The 13,837-nt window shown below is 48.4% G+C and overlaps 1 protein-coding gene across 2 annotated transcripts; it reads left to right on the forward strand.

Moving 5' to 3' along the window:
- Positions 1-6,511: 6,511 nt before the first annotated feature.
- On the forward strand, positions 6,512-11,654 carry DUSP6 (dual specificity phosphatase 6). Of its 2 annotated transcripts, XM_075057980.1 has the most exons (3): positions 6,512-7,480; positions 8,120-8,557; positions 9,921-11,654. In XM_075057980.1, exons 1-3 carry the CDS (start codon positions 7,078-7,080, stop codon positions 10,226-10,228), a joined length of 1,149 nt encoding a protein of 382 aa, XP_074914081.1. In that variant the 5' UTR covers positions 6,512-7,077; the 3' UTR covers positions 10,229-11,654. The 2 variants fall into 2 exon arrangements, with proteins under 2 accessions (XP_074914081.1, XP_074914082.1); XM_075057981.1 differs by lacking the exon at positions 8,120-8,557.
- The last annotated feature ends 2,183 nt before the right edge of the window (positions 11,655-13,837 follow it).

A 13,837-nucleotide genomic window follows, 5' to 3' on the forward strand; every position in this document is an offset into this window, starting at 1 on the left:
TCTACACTTGGCTGATGCTGTCAGGTCTGCTTCCTTGTAGGACGAGTGAACGGGATGAAAATGGGACAGCGCTATTGAGGGAACGTACTTTAGCCATAGCACTAATGCCTCCCCAGGTAAGCCCACATGTTAGTGCCTAGTAAGCCCTTCCAAGCACATCCAAATGGGCAGCACTAAAGAGATTATCGCATTTTCTCAGCAGCCTCATCTGGTGTGATGTATGTCCCCAGTATAGCGTGATACAGGCTGTCCCTGAATAGCAGAGAGAAACACCGGCATGCAAAACATGAGAACAGGCTTTGGGCACTACTGAACTCTTTGGTAGTGGCAAAGAAATAATTTAAGCACATTGTTGTCCCTATACAAATAGCATGATATTCCCACACCGTGGATCAGGACTTTTCAACAGGAGTTGCTATTTTCTTCAGCTAAGGTAACAGAACCCATGTAAATCTGGATTCCAACTAGTAAGCCAATTTGTTAATTTAATCACTCTCTCCAAATGTAAGGGCATATCAGTATTTTTATGCAATCGCAGTCCAGTAGCACTTTTAAATAAATCTAGTCTGCTTCTCTTTTTTGCCTCTATTATACAGTCCATTTTTTATTTGAAGGCTTTCAAATTAACATGTAATTAATGATAAGAAAACTGTGCACACATATAGCCTTCTGTTCTCTTCATGTTTATTAAGACAGAGCTGCCCACCTGTGCTATGTTTCTATTGCCAGCAAAATGTAAACCACCGTGAAGTGATACACAGGTCAGTGCCACCAAACCTGCCACTACCCATTTCAGTACCTGGTGGGGAAAAAAAAAAAGGAAAAAAAAAAGAAAAAAAAAAAGATTAAAGTGCTGGCCCGTGTGCTTGGCAAATACACTGTGAGCCTGGCTAAATGTGTGCCTTGCGCTGCCCTCCTGCAAGCTTAGTTTTATCCTCTAAGAAAGGAAAACCCTACAGCCATTAGCGATCTGCTGTCAAACAAATCTGCTCACCTTTGCAGACCCTGAGGAGCCATTTGGCGAGCTCACGTGTAAGCTACGTTCAGAAGGGAACTCAGTTTATACTACAAGAAGTCAAAAGAAAACAAAACCTCTTGAATAAATGAATGCCTGTAGTAGCTGTTAAGTATTTTAAAGCGTCATTCCTAAGTAATTGCTAATTACATTACTTTATTACAAGGCACAATTAAATATGTGCTTGAGGTCATCCAGCTATTTGCTGTTTCAAGGAAAGCACTTGAGTCAAAAGGATTTCCTAAATGGAGTCATTCAGTGTTTTATTTCTCCAACTTCAGGAATTATTTTAGATGTGAATAATTGGACATTGAATAATCAGTTAAATGCCATTTCCATAAATTGTTTGTGCTTTACATAAAACAAATAAAATGCTTTATAAGGCACTTTCGTTCTTCCTTTGAGGCACCCCGCACTAACCAGTTTTGCACCGAATGCACTGTACTTTATGGCCAGTTTGGTCTAGGATGATTTGTTTATTTCTGTTTTCAAATAGATCATTCACACAAACCAACACAGGCAGAGCATTAATTCTCACTTTTACTGAAATTAAAAGGAACTGTGAGAGAGACTTACAGATAAACCCAGAGGTGAGAACCTAAAAGTAAGGGCTGGTTACACCAGGCACCATTTAGAGACAGTGAAGGGAACTGAGCAGCTCCAGGGTGCAGTTTGTCCCCTCTGAAGACCCCCTGAAAGTGATCATTAAGAGAAATAACTAGCTAAACTGTGAACATCTACCTTCTGACATCTAAAGCTGCATGACTACCCAGCTGAATCACAGGCATCTGCTGTTTCAGTCAAAGCTGACAGTCGAGATCCTCAAAATTCCTGCCTGCGTGTGACCTGTCAGTGGAGAAACCTGTCTCCACCACATTTTCCAAGCTCTTGCATTCCCAGAGTTGAGTCGAGTTGGCATCTCATCCAAAATCCTGATGCCAGCATGTTTCACGCTCCTTGGCCTTCTCCAGCAGGCAATCCCCGAGCGTCCTTCACTCGTCCGACATTAACCAGTGCAGAGACTGAAAGTGTCTCCGCCACTTTGATTTGGGTCATCGGCAGGACGTGGAAAACCAAGGCTGGAGTCCCTGCTTTCGTAAATATTGATCGATGCAACAGGGGAAAGGTCTGGCCAAAGAAGCAGAAAAACCTTTCCTATTTTAGGCCCCATCTTCTCATAGAAAGACAGGCTCCTATCCAATTCTGCTCCAAATCAAGTAGAAGAGAGGCATGAACTTGCATCTTTAGAGGAAGAAAACACTTACATAAGGAAAACCACTTTCCCATCCCTGATGTCTAATGCAAGAAGAAACTTCATCAGTACTTAGCCCCCTGAGGACGCCTCTGCGTCGCTGCCTCAGTATCCCAGGCTGTGAAGCATCTCACAGTGGCCCAGTTGGCCTGGTTTCAAAATGTCATCGATACCTGCCTTTTTGGTGCTTCTCTCTCCCATTACACTATGTAGATAGCCTGGCTGCCTAATTCCGGGACAGAGCTTCTATTACAGGGAGAGACAGGAAGGAATTGGGCAAAGCAGCACTAAACTCTGATGTCCGTCAGCCATGCAAGGCTTTTGTCCTCTGTGTCTGCATCTCTGGCCAAGACAAGCGCAGGTTATAAGCACTCATGGAGATCTATTCAGGCCTCTACACATGCTAAGAATGAACAAAAGGTTTACGGTCCAAAAGCCAGCAAAATAGGCTTTTCATGATGAATAAGCTTTGAGCTGGGCTGAAGAGGTTTCATGTGCAGCCAGGGAGGTACAAAACCAAAACAAAATAAAACAAACCCCACCCAGAAATAAACATTTCAGGGTTCAAAAGCTAACTGCGCCAGCGACTGGATGAATGAAGGGATCATGATTAACAGGAATAGGCACTTCTTACTCCCTAGGTACTATAAAAACTTCTGGAAGTTGAAGGATAAGTGACCTCCTGGTGAGGCTTGGGTTGTAGATCTGGTCTCTGATACAGCATCAAATGGTAGCACGGTTAACCAAATCCTCTCCTGCATCCCTCAGCGACGGACAGGACAGCGTGGTTCAGACAGAGAGAGGAGAAGCGAGCGCGTAGATGCGTGCAAAGACAAAAATAACAATGTGCCACGTAGTTTTCATTCTCCTTTAGAGTTCTTCAGGTGGCGTGTGCTGAGGGAGGCACTACTACAAATTCTAAGGGTGTCTATTTTTACTTGTTTAACTCTCCTGGAGTGCAGAATCTCCTGCCTGGCTCCCAACTCGCCAAATACCACCCTCAGACTGCTGCCATGCAATGAGCTGGCTACAGCCATCATCATTACAAGTCTCTGCCCCCAGCTCCACTTGGGAAATACAACTCTCTCGAGCGTGCTTCATCTAACGTTCTATTGCCTCCATATACTTAACCTCAATGCTCATAACATTTCAATCAGATCTGACAGTACCAATGATAAAAATCTCTTTAAATGCTATCATTATTTATTGTTGCATTACTACTAGGCAGGTATCTCAATGGGTTTGATAAACTGCTTGCATAATATGTAGCTTTCAGTTAAAATGTTGAATGACTAAGATTTTTATTTTAAACCACTGCCATAAAACGTCACTGAAGATGCCCTGAAGATGATAATCAGAACATATTTTCTTCCTAAAATATTTTAGTCATCAGGGAGGCAAGTTTACCTTATATGAATATGGAAGTGTTTGATGGAAGTAATTTGGGGCTTGTTCTGTTTTCTTCGAATCCTAACTCTGCAGTGTGCTGATGTTTTTCTATGCATCTTCATTTTTAAAAATGTAATCAAAGTACAACGTAACCCCCAAGAACCATGTTAATTAATAATAACATGGATTACAAGGAACAAATTGTATTTATCATTGTGTCAAGCTTGCTGGGAATTGTCACAATGTTATACTGAAATTGTCCCCGTCTTTAACTTTCAGGTCACATTCACTATAGCTTAATAGGACTCCTTCTGCTTGTTTTCTAAGTTGATCCCTACGTGACAATTGATCATTTGAGGATTCTTCTGGCTGTGGCTCCTGTTGGGATGAAGGTTGACAGAGAAAATACAGCTTATTATTAGAATAAATGAGTAATAAGAAACGTTTGAGATGGTTGTAAGACAAGCATCCCATTATACTGCACCTTAAGAGATAACTACAGCTGAGGCAGTTTGAGAATTTCTATTTCAGTCACTCATGCTTTGCAGAACTTCCATTTCCAGAACTTTCATTTCTTAAGCCTGAAATCCACACTTTGTAAGGTTGAGGTTATATTACTTTGTAAAATTTGAACAAATGTTGATCTGATAGACTTGAGAAGAAGGATAAAGAATAAACAAGGTGCCAATTTTAAGGGGGGGGGGGGCGGACAAAAAACAAATAGTGCTTAAATTATGACCTGATTATTCATTTTACTAGGACTGTGCTATTTGTCATACTAATGCAGAGTGACAAACAGCGCCAGCCCCAAAGAATTTGCTTTCCTGCCTGAGCCCTGACGTGGGTGAAAACAAAAGACTTAAATATAGCAGAGAGGAGGGGGGGGCGGAATCAACAAATAAATAAATAAAAATCAAAGGCTCCTTGCTTTGATCTATCACCGCTCTGAACATTTAAACACCATACCCTGAATACACAGAGCTGAACAGCAAGAAAAGCACCTGGTAGAACAGCCTGACAGCTCTTCAATGAGAGGTGGGCGAGGTGGACTGGACGATTTGCCCCCACTGAGCGGCGGGACAAGGTATGTGGTGTGCGCCCAGCGAGTCGCGCATCAGCCTGGCCAAATCCCCCTGCTTAGGGGCAGCGCAAGGTTTGTGCAATGCTTCAGTCCCACTCGCAGGCCTTTGAAAAAGGTAACAAGCGGGGATCCTCGCAAAATCCCCGCTGGGGAGGATGTCATTAATACCATCTGGGTGTCAGCCTGCCTTGAAACTGCAGCGACCGACGCGCCAACTGTCGCTAACGTCACGGACGTTTTCTGCGCAGAACACGCCGGACTGTCCACGCCACTGTCTCTTCCCTGGGTGAACGCTCTCTGCTCGCTACCTAAGGAACCTTTTGAAGCTGGGCTTAAAAAGAACGAGCCCTAAAGCACAGCAGCGGTGTAAACGAGATCAGCCTCTTCACTTTGACCCCCAAGCAGATGCTGGCGACGCGATTAGCACCTAGACCAAGCTTCTCCCCATTTATTTCCACTCCTGGCTTTTCACTTGGAACAACCCCACTCCTCCGGGTTCCCCCCCACCACTGCCCCCCCTCCGCCACAACCGGGCGAGCACCGTTCCATTCCAGGCTACCTGGAGGCTTTTTCCCCGGTCCCGTTTATTTAGGGTGACCCACCTGGGTTTGAATAACCCCCGCAGGTTTGTTCCTGAAGCGGTGCTGGTTCCCCGGCGGATAAAGCCGGGCCGCGTAGGAAGAGATTAGCTCGGGGTTTACCCTTCACCCGTGGAGAGATCAGCTGAGGACAGAGGCTACCCGCCTCCCTAAAAATGGGATTCCCGGAACACCCTAATGAAAAGCCAAGCTGCGATCAGCGCTGGGGAATTGAGGGGACGGGGGGACGGGGGACAACAACGACACTCAGCCGGCTCTCCGCGGCGTCAGATTTAAGGAGAGAAAATATGGAGGGAGAGGAAAAAAAAAATAAATGCCCTTTTGTTCAACCGCCGGCGGCCACCCCACAGCGGGTGTCCAAGGAGAAGGGAAAGGAAAAGAGGGAAGGGAAGGGAAAGGGAAAGGAAAAGAGGGAAGGGAAGGGAAAGGGAAAGAGGGAAAGGAAGGGAAAGGGAAAGAGGGAAAGGAAGGGAAAGGGAAAGAGGGAAAGGAAGGGAAAGGAAAAGAGGGAAAGGAAGGGAAAGGAAAAGAGGGAAAGGAAGGGAAAGGAAAAGAGGGAAAGGAAGGGAAAGGAAAAGAGGGAAAGGAAGGGAAAGGAAAAGAGGGAAAGGAAGGGAAAGGAAAAGAGGGAAAGGAAGGGAAAGGAAAAGAGGGAAAGGAAGGGAAAGGAAAAGAGGGAAAGGAAGGGAAAGGAAAAGAGGGAAAGGAAGGGAAAGGAAAAGAGGGAAAGGAAGGGAAAGGAAAAGAGGGAAAGGAAGGGAAAAGAGGGAAAAGAAAGGAAAAGAGGGAAAGGAAAGGAAAGGAGGGAAAGGAAAGGAAAAGAGGGAAAGGAAAGGAAAAGAGGGAAAGGAAAGGAGGGAAGGGAAAGGAGGGAAGGGAAGGGAAAGGAGGGGAGGACCGCGCCCCCTCACCTGCCCCCGCGTCCCCGTCCCCGTCCCCGTCCCCGTCCCCGTCCCCCCCCCGCCGCGCCGCGGCTGCCGCTTGTTTGCACTCGGCTTATCCGGAGCGGAAATTCCTTTCCGTTTTTGTGAATGACAAACTCATTAACGATTCATCAACACAACCTGTTCCAGCCGGCCCGTCGCCGCGGCAACAACCCCCTTCCGCGCTTCCCTATTGGCCGGGGCGGAGAACGTCTCCATTGAGACGGCGCCGCGGTTGTACCCATTGAGGAGCCGGCGGGCTGAGCGCGGCCGCGGCCGGGGCTGCGCTGCGGGGCCGGGAGCGCGGGGGGAAAAAACCGGGAAGACGGACACGGCACCGGTGTCTCCGCGCTAAGCCCCAGCTCGGCGCCACCGTTCATTGGATTTCATTCCCTCCGGGCCGGAGGAAAAAGCCCCCAAGGGCTCGGGCTGCCGCGGCGATTAGGGCAGGTTCATTCAGGGATTCATTGACAAAAAAAAAAAAAAAGGAGGAAGAAGAAGAAGAGGAGGGGAGCGGGCAGGCTGGCTGCGCACACGCACGGAGACACTTCTACTTAGACACACACACACACACACACACACCCCGGGGTTGCTTCTCTCTCCCTCCCCGTGACTCCACCGCCGCCCGGCGTGGGGGAGGCGAGGCGTGGGGAGGGGGGGGGGGGGAGCTGCGTGATTCATTTTCCTGGGGAGGAGGGAGATAAGTTGTGCGGAGTTGGAGCGGTGCAGCCCAGCCTCATGCCTCTGTGAGCGAGAGAGGGGCTTCCAGAGCACTCTCCTCTCCCCCCCCCTTCCCTTTACCCCCCCAGCCCTTCCTCATGCTAGATACGTTCAGACCCGTCCCTTTCGCGTCGGAAATGGCGATTAGTAAATCCGTGGCGTGGCTCAACGAGCAGCTGGAGATGGGCAACGACCGGCTCCTCCTGATGGACTGTCGGCCGCAGGAGTTGTACGAATCGTCCCACATCGAATCGGCCATCAACGTGGCCATCCCCGGCATCATGCTGCGGCGGTTGCAGAAGGGCAACCTGCCCCTTCGCTCCCTCGTTTCCAGCAGCGAGGAAGACCGGGAACGCTTCGCCCGCCGGTGCGGCACCGACACCGTGGTGCTGTACGACGAGCACAGCCGCGATTGGAACGAAAACACCGGGGGAGAATCCGTGCTGGGGTTGCTCCTCAAGCGCCTCAAAGACGAAGGCTGTAAAGCGTTTTATTTGGAAGGTGAGAGGGGTCGTTAGGGCTTGGGAGAGAGAACGGGCTTGTCTGCCCGGGGAACCGGGGCTGGGGGTGTCGGGGAAGCGGACCCCCGCCGTTCTTTGCCCGGGGAAGCGGCCGCAGTGTGTGGCCCCCCCCGGCATCTCCCTCCGGGAGGACACCAAGCTGGGCTGGGGGGGCTTTTCCCCTTGGCCTTTTCCCCTTCCCAGCCCAGTATCCCTGTCCTCGCTTTGTTTAAAGGGACCTCGAGGACCGGAATGGCCGTAGCGGGGGGGGGGAGGACGGGGCTAACGGGGGTCCCGGTATGAACCGGGGGGGGGGGGCAGGAGGAATTTGTCGCCCAACCATCTCTCCGGAGGTGGCGAAGCGGCACAGAGCTTTAAGCTGGAATGTGTCGAGCTCGCCGCCGCAGCGAGCGATTTTCTTAAACCTTCTTTTAGGTTAGTCTGTCTGTGTGAAAGTGTGACATTTATTTTTTTATTATTTTTTTCCTTTTTTCCCGGGGCTCGAGAGGGTGGGAAACAAATGCCCCTCTGCAGACAGGGCTGTCCCAGGGCAGTAAGTCGGTTTGCCATCTTGTATCAGGTTGCATTTTTTTTTTTTTTCCCCTTCCCCCCCCCCCCCCCGCTTTGCTTTTCTCCCCAGGTGGTTTCAGCAAGTTCCAGGCCGAGTTCGCCCTGCACTGCGAAACTAACCTAGACAGTTCGTGTAGCAGCAGCTCTCCTCCTTTGCCAGTCCTGGGCTTGGGAGGCCTCCGAATCAGCTCCGATTCCTCTTCAGACATTGAATCTGACATTGACAGAGACCCCAATAGTGCCACCGACTCCGATGGCAGCCCTCTCTCCAACAACCAGCCTTCCTTCCCGGTGGAGATTTTACCCTACCTCTACTTAGGCTGTGCCAAGGACTCCACTAACCTGGACGTTTTAGAAGAGTTCGGCATTAAATACATCTTGAATGTTACCCCCAACCTGCCTAATCTCTTTGAAAACGCCGGCGAATTCAAGTACAAACAGATCCCCATCTCTGACCACTGGAGCCAAAATCTGTCTCAGTTCTTTCCCGAGGCCATCTCCTTTATAGGTGAGACCCGGCTATTTGCTAACAGCTCTATGGCGAGGGGCAGAATTCAATTTCTTGGGCAGAATTCTAAAGATTTCGAGGGAGAAGCGGTAGCGGGGATTCTGGGGGATGCCCTGCTTTCGGGTTTTAAAAGCTGGCTTAAGTTGAGGGGCAGGAGGGGACTTGTCGGGGGGTTCTTGAGGAGCCCCGCTTAATTTTAAGCGGATGTTTGCAGGTTGCAAATGCATACCTGGGGTGGCTGGCTGAGGGATTCCTTCCTGAGCTGTGTGTGCTTTTAAATCTCTTCCTGGGGGGGGGGTGTGTGTGTGAATGAGTCCGGGCTTGATGGCTTATTCGTCCTTTTCTTTTTTTTCTTGGTTTGTTGGTTTTTTTTTTTCCCTTCTTGAGGTTACTGAAGAGCAGCGTAATAAAAAGAAACTCTCCGGGAAGCTAACTTTAGCTTTTAAATACAAGTTATTCATAAGCGGTAGCCCTGGCAAATGTATAGTCAGAGTTTTAATTAAATCTCGTGGTAATAATGATATACCTCTCGGGCTCGCTGCCTCGGTTAGCCAGCCCTTAGACGTTATCCGTCAGCTTTGGAAACACGTCCCCTTGGGCTCAAGGAGTCCTGGTTAAAATTCTCACTCTCCTTGGCTTCGGGGAGGACTAAACTCACCCCATCGGGGTGAGGTGGGGTGGGCATCGCATTATCTGTTGGGAAGCTGTGCTGTAATCCGGTTGAATGATACCGGTAATAGGGGAGAATGTAGGTAATCTGAGCCCAGCAGGAAGAAATGTGGGCTGGAAGCCACAAAGAAACTAATCTCCAGGCATTGTAATGCATTTCCTATTACAAAGGAACCCATTTTCAACCAATGTTGACATCCTGTTCCTCCTAATGGGCTGTCCCCAGTGACTTCCCTCATTCTTTTAAAATGCCTGAATACCTCCATTGTTAGCTGCACAACAGTTGGAGAATAATTTAATAGACCTTTGCAGTCTGCTGGTCTGTATAAAAGGCATTCAGTGACACATTGCAGGATTTCCATGCCGGGGCAAGGGGACTGCAAGAATTTAAGGCAAATCTCCAGGCGAAAGCGTGTCTTTTAAAACTGACTTTAAAAACAGTGTCATGCGGCGTATCCTGCTCCCTTTGTCTCATTCTTAGTTTTCTCAGCTCTCGGACTCGAGTGCATGGACGTAGGGGGGTGGATTCTCCTCTTGTCCTGGTTTCCAGCCGGTGAAGTTAACTCTTGCGTTGCGCTGCTGGCCGCTGGGATCCGAATCGTCCGTCCTTCCTACTGGATACTAATCTCCCTTGCTTTGAGGGATCTGTTACCAACCCCCTGTCTTACGTGTCCTTCTCTTTGTCTCCACACAGATGAAGCACGGGGGAAGAACTGCGGCGTCCTGGTGCATTGCTTGGCGGGGATCAGCCGCTCGGTCACGGTGACGGTGGCCTACCTCATGCAGAAGCTCAACTTGTCCATGAACGACGCCTACGATATCGTCAAGATGAAGAAGTCCAACATTTCGCCCAACTTCAACTTCATGGGTCAGCTGCTGGACTTTGAGCGGACTCTGGGGCTGAGCAGCCCCTGTGACAATCGAGTGCCGAACCAGCAGCTGTACTTCACCACCCCTTCCAACCAGAACGTCTTCCAGGTGGATTCCCTGCAGTCCACGTGAGCTCCCGCCGCCTCCCTTCTCCTGTCCGTTTCGTGGGATCACTCCTCAACGGTTTCTCTTTGGCGGCCACAAAGCAAACGCAGCTTTCTCTTTTTCTGGCCTCTGCTATCCAAAAAAAGCAGCCGCCAGCGCGGGCTAGGAAAGGTGACACGGTGTGGAATTGGCTGGTGCGAAGGGAGGGAAGGTTGGTGAGCTCTCCGGGAAGGACCGCGGCGACCAGGCGGCAGGCGGGGAGCGCGCTCGTCCCTGCTCGCGCCGGCGCCTTGGGTGCGAGGGCTTCCAGGGGCGGAGGGTCAGGGCGGCCAGGCTGAGCACGTGTTCTCTAGAGACTGGAACCGTCCCGCATCCCTCTCTGCTTTCGGATCTGTGACGCGCGGCTTTGTCTTCAGTGAAGACCGGTTATTTTTGTTGGTTTGTTTTAATTTAGAGGAGCCAAAGAAAGAGATTTCAGCTTAGCGTATTTGGAGTACTTGGTTGCCGGGAGCTCGGTAGTATTCTACTTGATCAATGTAAATATTTAATCTTAAATCGATTTGCAATTTTTTTTTTTTTTTAATTCACATGTATTCAAGAAATCAATCCAAGGGACATCTCTGTTTTTGTTCTCTTCATAAGTTCTGCTTTATTTGTTTGTTTTTTTTTTTTTTTAATTGCAAATAATATATTTGCAGCATGCTTAATTTTATTGTTCAACTGAAGCAAGCTTTCCGTGAGGGAGAAATAGCAATGGTGAGAAGTTTGCAAAACACGTTTTGTGAGCAAGTACAGTCTCTTCTTTCATATATCTTTCTTTTCCTTGTGGTGATTTTTTTTTTTTTTCTCCTCACACTCTTGATGTAGTTTCCACATGATATATATATATTTTTTAAATTAAATTAATTTTTTTGCCTTACCTTTTGTAAATAGATCATCTGGGAGGAGGTTTGTCTTTGAATGCGAAAGATTTTTGATCACTTTTTAAAACTTTCAGATGTGCTAAACAGTGCATTACCTCTGTACAAATTCTTCAGGGAGCTTCACCTCAAATGCAATATTTTGCATCTTTTTCTTTTTTTTTTTCTTTTGTATAAAACTGGAAGTATGTGCAAGCATTTGTACCTGTGTGTACGCACAGTGAACCTGCACATGGTTGCCAATAAGGGAGAGTCTAATTCACGGTGTAAAAGTTTTAAGATGGAATTTATTATAAGAATGTAAAACCTTAAATTATTAATAAATAAATAACTATTTTTGGCTATTGAGAACCTGGCTGGCTTATTCCCCCTTTCCCCTCCGTGTGGGTGTAGTTAATTGCACATACACATATGGTTATGTTTAAAGGTAATGATTGCTTTCAATAGCTTTTGTACAGCCCCTAAGACAATAAAGCCTTGATTTCCCCTTTGCTCCACTGGTGCCTAAATGAATAAACAGTGCATGTGCTGGATTCTTGTCTTGCTTTGGTGAAGGGAATGCTTTTGAAGGCCTTTAGGTTAATTGCAAAATATTCTGGCATCCCTTTGCTACCCCAGGGATGCACCTGACCCTGGGCCATAAGGATCTTTTTTTTTTTTTTTTTCTTTTTTTTCCCCTCCTCTCTGAGTAAGAAGCTGCTGGTTTTTGGGTTTATTTACAAGTTTGGGCCACTCTGTTACAGGTGCCAGGAGATGGGTTCGTGTTCTCCTTTTCTGTCTGGCAGGAACTCCCTTCACAGAGATCCATCAACAGTCTGCAGCCTGTAAATGATTTTTCTGTCGCTGTTCAGCTCTGTTGCAACTTAGCAGGTGAAGGCAAGGAGGAAAAGTCTCTCTATACCCTCAGTCACCTCATTTCCTCTTTGGCCCCTTCAAGTAGTCCCGTCTCTGCAGAAGGAAAAAGGGGGATTATAGCGATTGCAAAACTTCCTGCTGCAACTTATTAACATCCTTCCTGAGGAGAAGTGGCCCAAGGTAGGGTGGTGCCAAAATCCGCGTGCGGTACCGTGGTGATGGGCTGATGCTGCAGCTGGGGCTGTCGGCCGGGGTTCTGCAGAATTCCTGGCAGCCGGAGCACATTTCAAGTAATTTTAGAAACTGCAAGTGTGTGAAAAGCAAAGCAAACAAAACATGGGAAAAAAGTGAGTCAGTGTCTCATGCAGTAGTGGCCTAGATTGAGTGCATAAACTGTGAAAGTAGAAGTGGGTTGCAGTTAAACTTGGCTTGTGCTAATCCAGTTTTGAACGGTTTCCGCTCTTGGCATTCCCTATGCTGCTCTGTTCAAAGTGGAGATTTGCAAGCAGCTCTAGCAATTTCCTGTCCAGCTGCAGCTCAAGTGACTCCCTCGTTTTTTTTTTTTCTTTTATTCTTTTTTTTTTTTTTTTTTTTTTTTAATACGGTCTGTGGATAATTTTAGCCAGTTTCCTCTTTGTGGATTATTAATCTGCTTTCCTTGTAGAACCTACAGAGCCGTGTCCCTACTGTTCTGCTGAAGTCAACAGATGGCCTCCCCGCCACTTCCTCTCGTTTCGCTGCGGGTTTGTTGTCAGGCCACTTCTGAAATTAATAGTGTTTTCTGGCCGGCTGCCACAGGCCATTACCACAAAGGGGAAGTAACACATCTGAATAGCAGGAAGCCGGGCAGGGTCACAGCGTGAACTGAACCTGTTGAGTGCAATCAGGCCTCTGCCGTTCAGCAAGTGGAGGGCTCCTCTTCCCTCCCCCCCCCTTTTTTTTTTTTAATACCCCCTCGCCCGGAGAAAGGGGCCGATGCCGAATGCCTCAGCTGTTTGCACCGGGCAAATATTTCCGGCTGAACGAGTCGCGGATGTTAATTGCGACGAGGTGGCCGGTAAGGTGAGGAGGTAAAGAGCGGCGTAGGAGAGGAGGGCTTTGGCTTTTTTTTTGCGAGCTGCTTTGAAAAGTTGGTGCTCACAAGGGTTTCCTGCTTCCTTCCTGCTGCACCGAATGACTAACACCAGCTCGGTGCTTCTGCAATTCATCATCTTTCGGGACAAGCAAGCAAAGACGACCAGCTTTGCTCACACACACACAGAGCAGAGTCAGGCAGAAAACTTGTTCCAGATTTTTCCTCGAGCGAGGCCTGAACCAGGGCTGTTAGTTAGTCAGAAACCTCGGCTGAACTCGAACCAGGACTGGGCGAGAGCGGCTCCGGTCCCAGGCAAACCCAAACCAGAACTGGAGCCAACCCAAAACCTGGTTCGACCTCTGCTTTTGCGCAGGGTGTTCACACTCGCTCCCGTGCTGGCTCTTAATTACAAATGGTTCGGAGGGAAAAGCGGTGAGGGCTCTCACCAGCAACATTCAGGCTCCCCAGTAACTCTGCCCCAGCACGGTGAAGGGAATGGTTCCTGCTACACAAAATGTTTCCCAGCTTTTCCGAGGCCGGGCTCTGCTTGCTCCTGCTGTTCCCCCCCCCCAGCACTTGTTTCAAAATAACTCGCTTCCTTTCCCCCCTCCCTCATTTCAGAACCTGCTGGGATGGGGCAGAGGTCTTGAGCTTCTGGGGGGTTTGGCAGCTATTGTAGTTCCTCAGCTGGTAAAGTAATTTGTGAAGGGAAGAATAAATCCTTTGTGCTTGTAAGGACAGGCCTGATGTGTATAGGGGAAAGGGGCGGGGGGAATATCCCCCCTT

Source organism: Buteo buteo, chromosome 26 (assembly GCF_964188355.1).
Source record: "Buteo buteo chromosome 26, bButBut1.hap1.1, whole genome shotgun sequence".
NCBI classification, from domain to species: domain Eukaryota; kingdom Metazoa; phylum Chordata; class Aves; order Accipitriformes; family Accipitridae; genus Buteo; species Buteo buteo.